Source organism: Loxodonta africana, chromosome 11 (assembly GCF_030014295.1).
Source record: "Loxodonta africana isolate mLoxAfr1 chromosome 11, mLoxAfr1.hap2, whole genome shotgun sequence".
Taxonomy (NCBI): Eukaryota; Metazoa; Chordata; class Mammalia; order Proboscidea; family Elephantidae; genus Loxodonta; species Loxodonta africana.
The window spans coordinates 29,446,791-29,465,927 of record NC_087352.1 but is presented as its reverse complement, the minus strand read 5'-3'; the positions used below and the strand labels follow the sequence as shown (position 1 = coordinate 29,465,927).

Below are 19,137 nucleotides of genomic sequence, written 5' to 3'. Positions count from 1 at the left end.
CTGGGTAGAATGGGAGAAAAATGTAGAAGAAAATTCAAATTTACACACACGCAAAAAAAAAAAAAAGACCAGGCTTGCTGGTCTGACAGAGACTGGAGAAATCCCAAGAGTATGGCCCCCAGATACTCTTTTAACTCAATACCAAAGCCACTCCTGAGATTCACCCTTCAGCCAAAGATCAGACAGGTCTATAAGGCCAACAGTAACACACGTGAGGAACATGCTTCACAGTTCAATCATGTATACAAGACTAATGGGCACATCAGCCTAAAAGCAAAGATGAGAAGGCAAGAAGGGACAGGAAAATGGGACAAATAGAAATAGGGAACCCAGAATAGAAAGGGGTAAGTCTTGACACATTGTGGAGTTGGCAACCAATGTCACAAAACAATTAGTGTATTAACTGTTTAATGAAAAACTAATTTTCTCTGCAAACTTTAACCTATAGTACAATTAAAAAACACAAAAACCAATAAACAAAGAAAAAAAAATTAAAGGAATAAGAACAAAACACGCCATCCCAGAGGTGGAAATGGGGGTCCTCACTACTACCGAGAAGAAGAGACAGGAGTGGAGTACACCCTTTGGACCTGGGGTCCCTGTGCTGAGAACCTCCTAGACCCAGAAGATGGAGAGCCGGCACAAGATGGCGAGAAGCAGCAGTAGAGAAACTGAAGCAGCAGAACCAGGAAACTGGCGCTAGATGGCACAGTGGGCTTCCTGGCCCACAGAGCAAGGTGGCTACAGTTGGTATGCTGACCCACAGAGCTAGAAAGATAAGTGCCTTCAGGCAATAGGCTTCCTGGCAGAGTGGGGTGCCCCCAGGCACTTATTGATAGAGCTAAAGAGCTTTGTAACACCTGCTCCATCTGGGCAGAGGACAGGCCAAATGGCTGAGGGGCTGACGGAACGAGGGGCCGAGATGTAGAGAAGCTGAGGGCCACAGAGAGGACTTCCTGTGGGCACAGCTGAGAAGAGGCTATCCTGATTGAAGAACTGTATCCCCCATTTCTGATCCTGAATTGTAACCTGTTAACTTCCCTAATCAACCTAATAACTGTGAATATGACCTACGAGTTCTGTGGGGCCACTGAAACGAATTATTGAATTCTCTGAGAATTAGAAGTAGAGAGTGCTGTGGGGAGGATGGCTGATGTCAGAATTGGTAAAAAGTTTGGAGGTTGAAGGTATGGCTGAGCTCTGCCTTATAGAAATCAACTTTGGGCTGTTGATGGTGATAATGATTCTCTCCCTTTCCCCTTGTGAAGTTAGACAAGGAGGTCAGATGCGCCCATGGCGCCAATTTTTTAGTAATGCAGAGATTAGTCTTCAAAAAGACGTTAAAATTCATTGTTCTTCAATACAGCGTAATGTCCACAGAAAATTTACATACGTGGTTGAATATTTTTAAAACTGTCAAGGATTTCATTTTACTTGGATCCATAATCAACACCCATTGAAGCAACAGTCAAGAAATTAAAAGGTGCATTGCACTGGACAAATGTGCTGCAGAAGATCTCTTTAAAGTATTGAAAAGCAAGGATGTCACTTTGAGGACTAAGGTGCGCCTGACCCAAGCCACGGTGTTTTCAATTGCCTCATATGCATGCAAAAGCTGGACAATGAATAAGGAAGACTGAAGAAGAATCCATGCTTTTGAATTGTGGTGTTAGCAAAGAATACTGAATATACCATGGATTGCCAAAATAACAAAGAAATCTGTCTTGGAATAAGCACAACTTGAATGCTCCTTAAAAGTAAGGATGGCGAGAGTACATCTCTCATACTTTGTACATGTTGTCAGGACGGGTCAGTCCCTGGAAAAGGACATCATGCTTGGTAAAGTAGAGGGTCAGCAAAAAAGAGGAAGACCCTCGACGAGATGGATTGACACAGTGGCTGCAACAATGGGTTCAAGCATAGCGACAATTGTGAGAATGCCACGGGACCGGGCAGTGTTTCGTTCTGTTGTGCACAGGGTAGCTACGAGTCGAGCCTGGCGGGACTGTGCAGGTGGAAACTAGCCTGTCTCCATGGGGCCACTGTGTGGAATGAGTCCTAAGAATCTCATCAGGATAGGCTCCTGGTGGTGGTGCAAGTGGTTAAGTGCTCAACTACTAACCAAAATGTTGGTGGTTCAAACCCATCCAGAGGCACCTTGGAAGATAGGCCTGGTGATCTAATTCCAAAAAGCCACCGCCTTGAAAATCCTATGGAACACAGCTCTAGTCTGACACACATGGGGTCACCATGAGTTGGAACTGACTCAACAGAAGCTAACAACAACAACCACAAGAGTCAAGAGGACTATTGGAGTATTACAGTTTGGCCTCTTGACACATATACAGCTCTTCGGGGTCTGGTTTGGGAACAGTAGGAGATAGAGGACTTGCAGTTATAATGGCTTGAGTGACTGAGCACCACCTCCATTTATCAGGAAATGGGTTTGGGGAGCAGAGAAAAATGAAATGCCACCATTGTAAGATGGAAAGGTAAAGTCATTACACCTTATGTGTGATTCTTCTCCTGTAGTCAGGACTAGGAAGAGTCGAATGCTCCTCGTGGCAATAATGCCTGAGTTACTGTTCTCTCAGAAGCAGTGCCAAATTCATGTTAATAGAAAGTATACCCTGGTGGTGTAGTGGTTAAGTGCTACGGCTGCTAACCCAAGGGTCAGCAGTTTGAATCTGCCAGGTGCTCTTTGGAAACTCTGTGGGGCAGTTCTACTCTGTCCCATAGGGTCGTTAGGAGTAGGAATCAACTCGATGACACTGGGTTTCTGGGTTAAGGAGCAGTGCTAAAGTCATGTTAACAGAAAGTATATGCTTTCACCATGAAGGCTAGGCTGTTAATTCTAGAAAAAAAGAGTTTCACTTTAGTGAGATGTGCTTGCCTCTTGGGTGACCGCAGAAGAACTTAGCAAAAGCTCCCTGGAGGGGGAGTGCAGCTGGAGTTGGAACTTCTGCTGGCTCTTCCTCTCTGAAACCAGAGCCCTGGAGCTGGAGGCTCAAGGAGGCCACATTCACCAGGCCTGAGCCCTGGGGCTTTGAAAGAAGCTACTGTGGAGGAAGGCTGTGTATGGGAGGGCCAGAGGCGCGGGGAACAGGAAACAGAGGTGGGAGTAAGAAAATACTGACATAAAACATCTCTCTCTGAAAGGTCTTAAGTCCGTGAGGCCTTTTGTAATACTGAGAGAAAGTAAGTTAGATAAAATTACAACTTCTAGTCCTCTAACTCTTGGCTGCCCCATGAGAGCTGCTTGATGCTGGAGGAAAAGAACATTTTCATCTAGGGTGCCTTTGGTCCATGTGGGAACTCTTCCAGAACAGGGGTCATTGCACCTGGTCAATCTTGTGGATTGGAGGGCTATCTGGGCAGGGATGACCAGACAGAGCTCCCACCAAGAATCACCAGCTGCAGAAGGCCCTTTGGACATCCTGGCCTAAACAAGGAAGGCAGTTGAAATAGAATTCCTCATGTTTTACCCCCTTTGAGGTCAGCATGGAACGCCTGTTGAACAGAAGGAGCGAACCTGGCCATACTGCACTTGTTTTGTCCCCAGGTTGCAGAGGCTTCCAAGTCATGGGATCATGGGCTCCATCAATCCAGTGAGGGACCTTAGGTCTGGTCCAGATGCTTTTCATTTATGACAGAAGCCAAGCCTGGTGCAGCGTCCTGACTTTCAGTTTGTCCTCCTGGCCCTCAGCCGGAACCCCCTTCTCAAGAGTAGGATGTAAAGGCCTAGGTTTAGTGGGTAGATTCTCAGCAGTTTTTTTCACCAGGATCCTTTACCATTTTAATAAAATTATAGTAATAGATATATCCCAGGTAACATGGACGCTATATGTCATGATGGCTAATTTTATATGGCAACTCGGCTAGGCTACGGTGCCCAGCTGTTTGGTCAAACACTAGTCTAGATGTTGCTGTGGAGGTATTTACATGTGATTAGTATTTAAGTCTGATTAGCCTCCATAATGTGGGTAGGCCTCATCCAGTCAGTATAAGAACAAAAACTGAGATTTCCCGAGAAAGAGGGACTGTGCCTCAAGATTGTATATAGACATCTTGTCATTTGCCTGGCCTACCAATTTCCAACACAAGACTGCCAGGGTTTCCAACCCATCACTTGACCTGTGGATTTTGGGCTTGCCAGCCCCCACAACTGCATGAGTCAATTCCTTGATATAAATCTCTCTCTGTCTCTCCCTACGTCGTGTTGGTTCTGTTTCTCTGGAGAACCTAAGACACATGTTTATACATTTAGTCTCACCATTAAATACTTTAGGGTCAAGTTTCTCGAAGTAATATCTTTGGCCCACCGCAACCTAGGAGTGTTTGCTAAGTAGTCAGATTCCTGGGACAAGGTCTTCCCAAACCAAACACAAACCCACTGAAGTCAAGTTGATTCCGACTCATAGCGACCCTGTAAGGACAGAGTAGAGCTGTCCCATAGGGTTTCGAAGGCTGTATCTTTACAGAAGCAGACTGCCACATCTTTCCCCAGAGGAGCAGCTGATAGGTTCCAATTGCCAACCAAGTGCTTACCCACTGTGCGCCACCAGGGGTCTCCTTAAGGTCTTCCCAGACCTACTGAGTCAAAACTTTTGGAAATAGGAGCCTGAGCATCCACATTTTAACAAGCTCCTTCTGTGGTCTTTAGCATACTAAATCTTGAGAACCACTGCCTTAGGTGGTTCATGTTCTGCGCTGAAACCTCTTTCAAAGGCCAATATTCTAATTTACATGTTGTAAGAACATGGAATTTTGTATATTAGATTTTCTTAAACCAGGGCATAAACGTTCCACCATTGAGGATTAAAAATATTAAAATAAAAATGATACATAGAAATAGCTACTTTAATGTATAAAATACTGTTATAGGTTGAATTGTGACCCTAAAAATTTTGTGTCAACATGGCTAGGTCATGATTCCCAGTGTTGTATAGCTGTCCTCTATTCTGTGATCAAACGGAATTACCTGTTGTGGTCGTTAGAAGCCGTCGAGTCGGTTCTAACTCATAGCAACCCTATGTACGAAAGAACAAAACGCTGCCCAGTCCTGCACCATCCTCACAGTCTTTACTATGTTTGAGCCCACTGTTGCAGCCACTGTGTCAATCCATCTCTTTGAGGATCTTCCTCTTTTTTGCTGACCCTCCACTTTACCAATCATAATGCTCTTCTCCAGGGACTGGTCCCTCCTGATAACGTGTCCAAAGTACTGAGATGAAGCTTCACCATCCTCACTTCCAAGGAATATTCTGGCTGTACTTCTTCCAAGACAGATTTGTTCATTCTTCTGGAAGCCCATATTCAATACTCTTCGCTAACACCATAATTCAAAGGTATCAATTCTTCTTTGGTCTTCCTTATTCGTTGTCCACCTTTCACAGGCATATGAGGCAACTGAAAATACCATGGCTTAGGTCAGGCACACTGTAGTCCTCAAAGTGACATCCTTGATTTTCTACACATTAAAGAGGTCTTTTATAGCAGATTTGCCCAACGCAATACATTGTCTGATTTCTTAACTGCTGTTTCCACGGGCGTTGATTGTGGATATAGGTAAAATGAAATCCTTGATGACTTTGTTATTATCCTATATATTGTAAATCCTAACCTCAATGATGTTAATGGAGGCAGAATTAGAGGTGGTTATGTTAATGAGGCGAGACACAATCTACAGGATTAGGTTGTATCTTGAGTCAATCTCTTTTGAGATATAAAAGAGAGAAGTGAGCAGAGAGGGAAGGGATCTCATTACCATCAAGAAAGAAGAGCCAGGAGTAGAGCACATCCTTTGGACCCAGGGTCCCTGCACCGAGAAGCTCCAGACCAGGGGAAGTTTGACGACCAGGACCTTCATCCAGAGCCAACAGAGACAGAAATCATTCTCCTGGAGCTGGTACCCTGAATTTGGACTTCTAGCCTCCCAAACTGCAAGAGAATAAATTTCTGTTTGTTAAGGCCATCCACTTGTGGTATTTCTGTTATAGCTGCACTACATAACTAAGACAGATAGCAACCCAGCCTACTGGTATATAGCAACAAATTTTGAAAAATGTTTGTAGAACAAACTAACAAACTGATTGTGCTTAGAAAGTACCTAAGTTGATAGAGAGGAGCCCTGGTCAGCAGTGGTTCAAGTGCTTGGCTGCTAACCAAAAGGTCCATGGTCTGAACCACTCCAAGGGAGAAAGATGTGGCAATCTGCCTCCATAAAGATTTATAGCCTTGGAAACCCTATGGGACAGTTATCCTCTGTCCTACAGAGTCATTATGAGTTGAAATCAGCTCCAAGGTAGTGGGTTATGTTGATAGACTCTAACTATAAATTAGAGAGAACTTCGATTGGGACAACTGACTCATCCAAGCTGAACTGTGAGTTGCTGAATGCCTCAGACATGCAAGAATATGAAGCAGGTTCTGTTGATGAATACAGTCGAGGACTGATCATGCTCCTTCAACTAAAAACTTGCTCATGTGGTAGGAACAGTTGAGTTGTGAGTGGCGTCAATGGGTTTAGTTCACAGTATTGTGAGACACAATGCTACGACTCCTTTCATTTTTTTTTTAATAACTTTTATTAAGCTTCAAGTGAACGTTTACAAATCCAATCAGTCTGTCACATACATCTCACTCCCTACTCCCACTTGCTCTCCCCCTCTTGAGTCAGCCCTTTCAGTCTCTCCTTTCTTGACAATTTTGCCGGCTTCCCTCTCTCTCTATCCTCCCATCCCCCCTCCAGACAAGAGTTGCCAACACAATCTCAAGTGTCCACCTGATATAATTAGCTCACTCTTCATCAGCGTCTCTCTCCCACCCGCTGACCAGTCCCTTTCATTTCTGATGAGCTGTCTTCGGGGATGGTTCCTGTCCTGTGTCAACAGAAGGTCTGGGGAGCATGGCCGCCGGGATTCCTCCAGTCTCAGTCAGACCATTAAGTTTGGTCTTTTTATGAGAATTTGGGGTCTGTATCCCACTGATCTCCTGCTCCCTCAGGGGTCCTCTGCTGTGCTCCCTGTCAGGGCAGTCATCGATTGTGGCCGGGCACCAACTAGTTCTCCTGGTCTCAGGATGATGTAGGTCTCTGGTTCATGTGGCCCTTTCTGTCTCTTGGGCTCTTAGTTGTCGTGTGGCCTTGGTGTTCTTCATTTTCCTTTGCTCCAGGTGGGTTGAGACCAATTGCTGCATCTTAGATGGCCGCTTGTTAGCATTTAAGACCCCAGACGCCATATTTCAAAGTGGGATGAAGAGAAACCCGATAACTGGGAGCTCCTAAAAATCAAACACCTATGCTCATCTAAAGACTTCTCCAAAAGAGTAAAAAGACCACCTACAGATTGGGAAAGAATTTTCAGCTATGACATCTCCGACCAGCGCCTGATCTCTAAAATCTACATGATTCTGTCAAAACTCAACCACAAAAAGACAAACAACCCAATCAAGAAGTGGGCAAAGGATATGAACACACATTTCACTAAAGAAGATATTCAGGCAGCCAACAGATACATGAGAAAATGCTCTCGATCATTAGCCATTAGAGAAATGTAAATTAAAACTACGATGAGATTCCATCTCACACCAGCAAGGCTGGCATTAATCCAAAAAACACAAAATAATCAATGTTGGAGAGGCTGCGGAGAGATTGGAACTCTCATACACTGCTGGTGGGAATGTAAAATGGTACAACCACTTTGGAAATCTATCTGGCGTTATCTTAAACAGTTAGAAATAGAACTACCATACAACCCAGAAATCCTTTCATTTTTAAAAAGAATAACCTGGTGGGGTTTTAAAGCTTTGGGGGTAAAATGAAATTGGAAATGATTTTCTTGATAGAACAATACTTATCCCAGGCCTTTTTCTCTGAAAATATTAAAGACTTGGGGAGTTTGAAAGAGTACCTACACTACCCCAATCTAACTCTTCTTCAGATCTGCTCTCTCTAAGCTCTGTACAAAATTTGATGAGATTCTTCCACATGCTGTGCCATCATTCTGTTTAGTGAAATTGATTTTTAAAAAATTATAATAAAAGGAAATGTACAGAATCAGTTTTCCTTTTAAGATACCTGGGATTGATCATATTTAGGATGAGAAAAATAATCAAAAACAATGGCTTTGTCAACATCCGGAATGCTGTGCCATGCGCCATAGAGAATGAATCTGGTATTTTTCCTCAGGGGAAAGGGAAACAGTATTACACACCAAGGCTGAAAGTACCATCTAGGCACGGTGTGCTCATCAGCTAGGCACAAACTCTGCCACAAGACTGCAGACAATGCTTGTAAGGGCTTAACATACAAACGATGTAACAGTAATTTCTGAAGGAAGTGTAGTCACTCAGAGTACCTGGGTGGTGCAAACAGTTAAGCGTTCAACTACTAGCCAAAAAGTGGTGGTTCGAATCCACCCAGATGCACCTTGAAAGACAGGCCTGGTGATCTGCATCCAAGAGGTCCCAATCTGGAAAACCCTATGGAGCAGTTCTACTCTGCAAACGTGGGGTTACCATAAGTTGGAATCAACTCAACAGTAACTAACAACAACTCTTAATAAAAACTGTCCTCGATATTATCTATCTATATGTCTCCCAGCAGATTCACTATCTCCTCTCAGCAAACAGCCTTCAATATCATGAAGAGCAGATCATTACTTATTCCAAATTACAGGATTTTCCCAATAACTACAGTTTTATTTATTTAGGTACCTAAAATATAGATTAAAAAATTGTAATACATGTATCTCACCTAGAGATAGAATTAGTCAACAACACCCAGTCTAAATGGTGATGCTCCTTCTAATAATTTATTTTTAAAAGACAACCATTTTCACGATTAGTGAGTTTTATTCACAATGATTATTTTTTCTCAGAGAAATTGAATACATATACATTTAAGAGGAAACTATAATTCATTTTGGAAACCCTGCCGGCAGAGTGGTTAAGAGCTATGGCTGCTAACCAAAATGTTGGCAGTTCAAATCCACCAGGCACTCCTTGGAAACCCTAGGAGGGGCAATTCTACTCTGCCCTATAGGGTTGTTATGAGTTGGAATCAACTCAATGGCAAGAGGGTTTTGTTTTGGTTTGGCTATAATTTATCTGAGAAATAAATCAAGTGTATTAGGGTTTTTGTTTACTTAGCAGTGGCTAGGCGGCATCAATAAAGTGACTCAGACATGTGATGTCTCAGTGCAATAGATATTTATTTCTTGCTCCCATAAAAGTCAGCAGGGTAATGTTCCTCCAGGTGGTCATGCAGAGGTCCAGGCTGTTGAAAGCTGCCATCTTCATTTCATGGCTTCAGGGATTGCCATGGGAGCACTTCCAACGCAGACAGCTGCAGTATGGAGGAAATTCTTACGAACTAGGCCCGCATGAGGTACACATCGCTTCTGTTCACATTCCGTTGGCTAAAATTCAGTCACTAGGCCACACCTAACAGCAATGGAAGCTGGGAAATGCAATCTAGATATGTACCTAAAGGAGAACTTGGAGTCATCTCTGCCTCATAATCTTCACTGGTTAAGTCCCTAATATGTGTCATATGCTACTCAGGCCAACAGCGTACAACAGGGACCGGATTTTTTAGGATTTTACTTAAGCCTTGATGGGGACACAGAACTATTAAAAAAAATGAGTGCAGGGAAGCTGTGGAAGTGTCTAACAGGACAGTGGGGGCACAAAGATGAAACTGTGACACACTCAGGGCAAAAAATTACAGCTCTTGGCCTCTCCTTTTCTCCACCTTGTTTTTCTCTCTAATTTGCCCCATTAGCTTCAGTCTTTCCTATTGCAGAAAGGCTTGCTCCCTGGGAGGGAGTGGATTCACAACTGGGTAGACAGAGGGCTGTGGCTGTGGCTGTGGCTGAAGTTTCAGGGTTCAACAACTTTACATTCACAACCCTAGAGAAAAGAGCTTCTATATCCCAATACCCATAGGTAAAATGCCAAGGAAACATTTAATTGGCTTAGCTTGGGTTATCTGTCCTATCATGAGCCAACCAAGAATCTTCAATATTGTGACTAACAGCTCTACCAGAACCACACGAACAGAAGTAGTAGTTCCTCCAAGGAAGGAGGTGCTGTTATCAGAGAAACAGGGCATGGGTCAGGACAGATAAAACCAACACATGTCCACTGTAACCAGCATCTCCATGGTGTCTAAATTTCTTCCTATGAGCAGCAGCACTTTAACAGAGTGTATTAAGTAACCAAATCAAACCAGTTACGTTTGAGTAGATTCTGACTCAGATAGACCCTATGGGACAGAGTAGAACTGCCCCACAGGGCTTCCAAGGCTGTAATATTTTTGGTTTGTTGAAGATCATTCAAAAGCAGCTGCAGCCAGTATATTGACAGGGAACGGCCAGAAATTCAAGCCAGATTCAGAAGAGGATGCGGAACCAGGGATATCATTGCTGATGTCAGATGGATCCTGGCTGAAAGCAGAGGATACCAGAAAGATGTTTACCTGTATTTTATTGACTATGCAAAGGCATCTGACTGTGTGGACCATAACAAATTACGGATAAACGGATAACGTTGCAAATAATGGGAATTCCAGAACACTTAATTGTGCCCATGAGGAACCTACACATAGATTACGAGACAATCGTTCGAACACAGGAAGGGGATACTGCATGGTTTAAACTGAGGGTTGTATTCTTTCACCATACCTATTCGATCTGTATACTAAGCAAATAATCCGAGAAGCTAGACTATATGAAGAAGAATGGGGCATCAAGATTGGGGGAAGACTTACTGACAACCTACATTATACAAATGACACAACCTTGCTTGCTGAAAGTGAAGAGGACTTGAAGCACCTACTGATAAAGATCAAAGACCACAACCTTCGGTATGCATTACAGCTCAACATAAAGAAAACAAAAATCCTCACAACTGAACCAATAAACAACATCATGATAAATGGGGAAAAGATTGACGTTATCGAAGATTTCATTTTACTTGGATCAACAATCAACACCCATCAAAGCAGCAGTCAAGAAATCAAAAGGTGCATTGCATTGGGCAAATCTGCTGCCAAAGACCTCTTTAAAGTGTTGAAAAGCAAAGGTGTCACCTTGAAGACCAAGGTGTGCCTGACCCAAGCCATGGTGTTTTCAGTCGCCTCCTATGCATGTGAAAGCTGGGCAATGAATAAGGAAGACCAAAGAATTGATGTCTTTGAATTATGGTATTGGAGAAGAATATATCATTGACTGCCAAAAGAATGAACATATCTGTCTTGGAAGAAGTACAATCAGGATGCTCCTTAGAAGCAAGAATGGTGACAGTACGTCTCACATACTTTGGACATGTTGTCAGGAGGGATCAGTCCCTGGAGGAGGACATCATGCTTGGTAAAGTACAGGCTCATCGAGAAAGAGGAAGACCCTCAATGAGATGGATTGACACACTGGCTACAACAATGTGCTCAAGCATAACGATTGTGAGGATGGCACAGGACAGGGCGGTGTTTCATTCTGTTGCACATAGGGTCGCTATGAGTGCAACCAACTTGATGGCACCTAACAACGACAACAATTTTTATGGAGCTGACTGGTGGGTTCAAACTTCTGACCTTCCAGTTAGCAACCGAGTGCTTTAACCACTGGGCTCCTCATTAAGTAAACCAAAACCCTTTGCTGTGGAGTCGAGTCTGACCCATAGCGACCCTATATGACAGAGCAGAACTACCCTACAGGGCTTCCAAGGAACTCTGGTGTATTCGAACTACCTTCCATTTGGTTAGCAGCGGATCTCTTAACCACTGTGCCACCAGGGCTCCACATTAAGATAACTCTATTCAAGAGTACTGTGGAAAACTGCTAGAAATGTTCCTGAACATGGGAAAACCTCCTTGCACTCCTCAAATCAAGCATGTATATAGAACCCAGTCTTACCATAGTCTACCTCTGACCATCAGGTGGTGTAGTGGCAGAATACTATCATCAAAACACCTAGATTCTAGCTCCTGCACCATCAACAAGCAAGTTCCTGGGGCTTGCTACCTCCCGTGTAAAATATGTTCATGATGGTTAAAGCGCTCTCCAGTGCTTAAAATACACTGTCTTCCCTTGTTTTGAAAGCTTCTTGGATAACACAGGAGCTGAAAAATTTTAGCTCTTAAAAGATGTCAAGAAAGTGTAAATAATAACTACAACCGGAGCTAAAACTTTGTTGCCTAAATATGAAACTGGGCACAACAGGCTCAATTAGGATTAACCAAGTCATTTATTATTAAGAGTGTTTCCTTAAAAATGTTAAAATAGCAATAAATGAGAACTGGGATAGAAACCGTCTTGGTCCACTTGTAATTTACCACTTGTATTTACTTTGTACTCTTCCATCTGGGGCCCGTCTCCCGTTCCTCAGCTCAAGCCTTTTCCTTCCTTTGGGTCAAGAAGTGTGCTGAGGTGTGTTGGGCCGAGGTAACGCGGGATTCCCCAACTCTCCCTCTTCAAACCCTGATGCGCCAGAAACAACTGCATAGAAGAGCCCACCATAAATGAAAGTCCCTACTGCGCCTCTTTTTTTTTTTTTTTTTTTTACTGCGCCTCTACCACTGCAGCTCCGCAGAGCTCAACCCGTGACCACGGTCTGGGGCAGCCACAGGGGGAGGAGTCAACTGACGGCGAACGCCAGTCACTCCTCCCCTCACCTCCCTCCGGCACCACAGCCGTGTGGCATGCCGGTACTAGTAGTTCCGTGAGGCAGGACCTCAAAGCGTAACGTTCTAGGACAATGACCCGCGTGACACGCCGGGAATCGTAGTTCCGCGACCAGGCCGTAACGTTGTAAAACGGCGGCCGCGTGGCATGACGGAACTCGTAGTCCCCAAACGCCCAGACTCAGAAGAAAACGTTTTAGGACGCCTGCCCGCATTGCATGCCGGGACTCGTAGTTAAACGGCGCTCCGCGCGGCATCCCGGGACTTGTAGTACCACGACAGCGGTCTCGGAGCAAAACGTTGCAGGACGGCGGCCCGCGTTGCATGCCGGGACTGGTAGTTCCACGACGCTTGGCCGCAGGGCACAGTAAGCTGTTGAACGGCGGTGCGAGTTGCATGCCGGAACTCGTAGTTCAGCGACTCCGAGCCTCAGAAGGTAAACGGGGCACAATAATAACTGTTCCCGCCGTTTCAAGTCCCCCGAGGTTTGTTCCTCGGCGTTTCCGGTACAGTCGTTCGCACACCGTCCCTTCCGGCCTGCGCGTGGGCGTCTGTTTACACCCGAGGCGCCGCTGCGCACGCACGCAATCGGCGGCGCTTGAGGCCAGCCGCCAGCCCCGCGCCCCATGACGTCAGCGCGTTCTCCAGGAAGTCGAGTGGAGCGCACCGGCCGGTGGGAAGCCGGTTCCCAGAGCGGGAATTGCAGACGAGTCGCCGCGCCGCCGCCGCCCGGGCGGGTCTGAGGCTGCCGCCGCGCTGCGATGGGCGCGGGGCCGTGAGCGCGGGTGCGGACCTTCACCGCCGCTGGCCGCCGGCCGCACCCAGTCTCCGTCCCCTCAGGCTCGGCCGCGCCGCCTGGGCCGCCCCCGGCGCGCGCGTTGCCATAGCGACCCCCGCACGCGGGCCCGGCATGGAGGCGCCGGGCGGGGGGCGCGGTCCCGCCGACAGCGCCCTGACGGCGACGGTGGCCGACGTGCACTGCCCGGGCCCCGCGCCACTGCGCCTGCTGGAGTGGAAGGTGACGGCGGGCGCGGCCGTGCGCATCGGCTCGGTGCTGGCCGTGTGCGCGCCCGAGCCCCCCGTCTCGGCTCCCGGCCCCCCGCCCGCCGGGCCACCCCGCGCCGCACCGGTGGCCGGGGGCTGCGGGCGCGCGGCGCGGGGGGCCGAGCGCAGGCTCAGATCGGAGCGCGCCGGTGTGGTGCGGGAGCTGTGCGCGCAGCCCGGCCAGGTGGTGGCCCCCGGGTGAGTGGACGCCACGCGCGGGGCCGGGGAGGGCGGGGCCGGGTGCAGGACTCAGAGGGAGCGGGATAGTCAGCACGTGTGACCTCACAGCCTTTAGGAACGAACTCCTTTTAGCCAGCTGAAGTTGCTCTTTAGACAAACAGTTTTACTCTTTTCTGTGTGCGTGTGTGTGTGTAATAAGTAGTTTTTCCATGTTTGTAAACTGAGAAAATGCAAGGTGACAGCGAGTGCAGGATGAATCAAGCACCTTTTCGACTTGTTGTTGAAACATAACCGGTTGAGGTGTGTGCTTTTTTTTTTAAGCTCTTGCAAACTTTGTGAAACTCTTTTGTAAAAACTTGATGCAATTTTGCGTCGTAGCTAAAGAAGGGAGGACCAGACTCAGCGACGCACCAGGGTGTGGACAGCCTCCCGCGCGCTATTTCCCACTATGGCCGCATAGTTGACAACAGCAGGAGTCACCACAGGCTAGTTTAATGTGACAGAGTAGTGAATTGCCACAGGACAGATTCTGCAGCTGTTAATAAACTCCGACATTGAAATTTTTCGCTAAATCTACACTTTATGTCAGAATTTACCAGTGTTGTTTCCTGAGATTCAAATTCATGGTGCTAAAAGTAGTTTGGGATTGATATGTGTGTACACATGGATATGTACACGGGGTTGTTTGGCTGTTTCGATTGTAAAAAACCAAACCAACCCTGTTGTCGTAGAGTGGATTCCGACTCATAGCGACCCTATAGGACAGAGTAGAACTGCCCCATGGAGTTCCCAAGGAGCACCTGGTGGATTTGAACAGCCGACCTTTTGGTTAGCAGCCACAGCTCTTAGGAACAGTATAAAAATGGTGTGGTGGGGGTGTCTGACCTCCTCTAACATCACCAGGGGGAGAATCAGCATCAGCCCAAAGCTGATTTCTTTGAAGTGGAGGTCAGAGGTATCTCCTGTCTCCACCCTTATTATCAATTCTGACACCATTGTCCCTCCCAAGGCAGTTTGTACTTCTCTGCTAGGTTTTGTAATTTGCTACGGTGACCACATAGAACTCACACACAATACTTAATGACTCTGGGGTTTGTTAGGGAAGTAACAGATTACAGTCTAGGATCAGGAACAAGTGAGGATACAGTTCTTCCTTCAGGACAGCTTGGCTGTGCCCACAGGCAGGCCTCTCCCTGACCCTTGGCCCCTCAGGCCTCTCGAGCTGGCCTGGCTTCTGCCCTGCTCAGGAAAGTGTGACAGAGCTCCTTAGCTACACTAGTAAGTGCCTAGAGGCACCCTACTCTGGCAGTAAGCCTCAGCCTGAAGGCGCTCAGCCCTCTAGCCCTGTAGGTCAGCAACCCTAGCGCCATCTCCTATGCCAGCAAGTCTCCTGGCTGAAAGTGCTCAGCTTTCTTGCTCTGTGGGCCAGGAAGCCCACTACACAGTCTCCTGGCGGCCTCCTGGTTCTGCTACTGCCAGTTCTCTGCTGCACTTGCCACTAATTCTTGCCATCTTGCGAGTGTTACAGCTCTCTGTCTCCTGGGTCTAGGGACCCCAGGTCCAAAGGTTGCACTCTGCTCCTGAATCTTCTTTCTTGATGGTAGTGAGGTCCCCCTTTTTCGCTTCTGGGATGGCTCATTTTAAGCCTAGTGGGATGCCAGAACTAACCAGTTCCCTCGTTAGAGTTCCATACACCTTATTTGCATGGTCCCACCCCCACACAGATGCCATGGACCTTATTTGTATTATTAGGAAGCTGTCCAGTTACCTTGGTGGACCACAAGCACCTTATTTGCATAGCCCCACCCCATCTTTTGGTGAGAGTTACAAGACCACGGCTAGAAAGGCCATATAAAAGTGATCCATTGCATCGCAAACAGAAACTCAGATTTTTTGACGAGGGAAGGTTGAGCATCGTGCCTGAGGACATGGGCCTGCCTGAGGTGGGTTGGCTGTGAGAGCTACTTCCCTCTAGGGGACCAGCATCAAGGTATCTTATCTGGCTGCTTGTCTGCTTGAGTAGCTGCTTCTGCCAGCTCCTCACTGGTTCCCTCCCCTGCTCACTCTTGCTTTCTCTAAGTCACTTCAGCTTGCTCATGGCATCAGCTCCTCTCTACCTGTGGCTCACAGTCCACTTACTGTCCATTTGTTAATCGACTCGACAGCACTGGGTTATGTGGCAGGTTTCGCACATATGCTGATAAACAGCGCACCTCTGGAGCCTCGTTCTTGGCTATACACTTCTACTCCTGATATTACCTCTCAGCCTGTATTTACTGGTTCCATTTCTCCAGAGAAAGAATTTGATCCATCATCTGGAAATGGGGCACTGGCCAGGCTCTGGGTTTTCACCTTTGGCTGAGGGGCCCCCCTGCATTTTGAGGGGTGGGAATAAGAGATCATGGGTAGAAGACTTGGCTGCTTCAGGGCTCTGCATAGCTGCTTGTAGAAGGTTATGGGCTTGGTAGGCACTGCGGTTGTACCCGTAACATAACTGTCACAAAAAAGTATATTCTAAGTTATTAGCTTGAAATCAAGTCTTTACTACTGCTTGGACCCTAATTAGCAAGTTTAGCATACTATCATTACATAAATGAATGGATAAAAAGTCCAATGCTAGTTTGCCTTTGTAGAAAACACTGAATGTGAGAGATCTTGGTTCTTTTTATTTGTACAGAAAGGGCAGCTGAGGCCCTGAAAGAGTAAGTGACTTGATCATAGAGCCAGACTCCTTGTTCCGTGCTTTTGATCGAATTAATCTAGTTAATCAGATTAACCCAGTACATTAGTTCAATCAGTCATTTAATTAATTTGATATTAAGTTCCCAGCAGTGGGTAGTTTTTGTGTGGTTGCTGTTATTTTTTTGTTGTTTTGTTTTGTTTTTGATGTTTGAAATTTTGGGGCATCTTACAGCAGTGGTCCGTCTCAGAACTCTTTGAGAAACTGGTGAAAGTTGTATCGTGTCTACTTAGATATAAGCGGCACCAAAGGCAGTCGTACAACTTCAGGGTTCATCGATCCCTGTGCTGCCTGTCCGTGGACCACAGAGATGGATTTAGAGAAAGCCCATCACAGTATTTCCTTGAATTAATTTTAAAATGCCCTCCCACCCCCGCCTCGCCCAAGTCCTGGTACTTACGTGCATTTGTGTACAGGTGTTTTTGTAGGCATTCCAAGGAGTGCTGCAGTGATATAACATCCAGGGCATTTCTAGGGTGTCTCTGTGCATGAGTGTGTACACGATGGCACAGATGGGATGTTGAGATCATTTCTAGTGTATCCACAGAAACAAGCCTCCAAGAATTTTCAGAGTACAGATTGACATGCCTCAACAAACAGGTGCAACGCTGGAAGCAATTAGTCGTCTATGTCAAGAAACTTGGAAGACCTGGCCGGCTGGAAAAAATTCACGTGCATGCCCATTCCAAAGAAAGGTGATCAAATGGAATGTGGAAGTTATCAAACAATATTATTAATTTCACATGCTAGCAGAATTTTACTGACGATAATTCAAAAATACTTGCAGTCATACATCGACAGGGAACTGCCAGAAGTTCAAGCTGGAGTCAGAAGAGGTTGTAGAATGAGGGATATCATTGCTGGTGTCAGATGGATCTTGGCCAAAAGCAGAGAATACCAGAAAGATGTTTACCTGTGTTTTTATTGGCTATGCAGAGCCATTCTACTGTGTGGATCATAACACAATTTGGGTAACATTTCAAAGAATGGGAATTCCAGAACATTTTTAGTTTTGCTCACGTGGAAGAACCTGTGCGTGGATCAAGAGACTTGTCCAAACGAACAAGGGGATGCTGCATGGTTCAAAATTGGAAAAGCTGTGTGGCAGGGTTTTATCCTTTTACCTTACTTATTCCATTTTTGGAAACCCTGATGGTGTAGTGGTTAAGAGCTAAGGCTGCTAACTGAGAAGGCAGCAGTTCAAATCCACCAGGTGCTCCTTGGAAACCCTATGGGGCAGTTCTGCTCTGTTTTTTGGGGTCGCTATGAGTCAGAATCGACTCGACAGCAGCGGGTTTGGTTTTTTATTTATTCAATCTGTATGCTGAACAAATACTCCAAGAAGCCAGGCTATATGAAGAAAAACACAGCATCAGGACTGGAGAAAGACTCATTAACAACCTGCCGTATGCAAATGACATACTCTTCCTTGCTGAAAATGAGGATGACTTGAAGCTCTTACTGATGAGGGTCAAAAACTACCGCTTTCAGTATGGATTACACTTGAACATCAAGCAGTAGCAGAATCAGTAGCCTCAAACATACCAACAATCGCGGAGATAGCACAGGACTGTGCACCGTTTCCTTCTGCCATACATAAAGTTGCTGTGAGCTGGAGCTGACTTGATGGCAACCAGCAACGTCGGGATCCTCAAACACAATACTTTGACTTTAAGACTTTTTTCTTTCTTTTTTTTTTCACTGCTAGTTTGTCTACTCATGGTTGGTGTGACCATTCCCAGTGGCAGCCCCACGGGTTGGACTGGCAATGCCACACCTGGCAATGACTGGGAAACCAGGACATGGAGCTCCAGTAGAACTGTACCGAAACCATTAATATTGTTGCTAGAAAGCCCCAGATGTGTGACTGTTTTACTAAGTGCACACAGTCACATGTAAAGCTAGTTTACAATTGATTAATCTTGACAATTTCCAGGAAGTCTTACTGCTCAAAGTTACATGCTTTTGGGAATCTTTTTATGGGAGAATGGACATTTGGTTAACGTTTGCTTTAAACGTTTCTAGACTTAGATGACTGCCAGCATGATTTATTGAGTATATATCCTTAGAACACCTGCCATATTTTTAAAATCACAAACAACAAGTACTGACAGTTATTGGAGTGAATGAAGAACTGTTTATGAGGGAAATTGAGTCCCTACCCTTGGCTCATCTCAGTATGGGAAGGGGTGGCAGTTGGGGAGACACCCTGCTCATGCACACGCCCTGATAAGAAAAGGTTCTTCCCCTTTACAGGGACCTCCTAGCAGCCATGTGTCCAGTCTGCCCTCGGTTTGCAACCTGTGGCTCTCGTCAGAGAGAGAGTAGTATCCAGCTCTCTGCTGACTAATCAGAAACATGGATGTAAGAAATGGTATTCTTGGAGGGCTCCTGAGCAGTGTTCAGTTACACGATTCATCTAAGATTAAATAGCCCAAATTTTGTATGGCGGGCAAGCCAGACCCTCAGAGCCTTTGGTACTTGGACCACC

General features: G+C 46.0%; 1 protein-coding gene across 5 annotated transcripts in view; it reads left to right on the top strand.

The window, feature by feature from the left end:
* The first annotated feature begins 13,009 nt into the window (after positions 1–13,009).
* Positions 13,010–19,137, top strand: part of CTDP1 (CTD phosphatase subunit 1) — a 63,796-nt gene continuing 57,668 nt past the window's right edge. For 2 of the 5 annotated variants that reach the window (XM_023543716.2, XM_064294361.1), the window contains exon 1: positions 13,593–13,924. In XM_023543716.2, coding sequence (XP_023399484.2) covers positions 13,593–13,924 — 332 coding nt within the window. Of the gene's footprint in view, positions 13,119–13,592; positions 13,925–19,137 lie in introns of those variants that run through there. The other 3 variants (XM_064294366.1, XM_064294362.1, XM_064294365.1) reach the window with 2 other exon arrangements.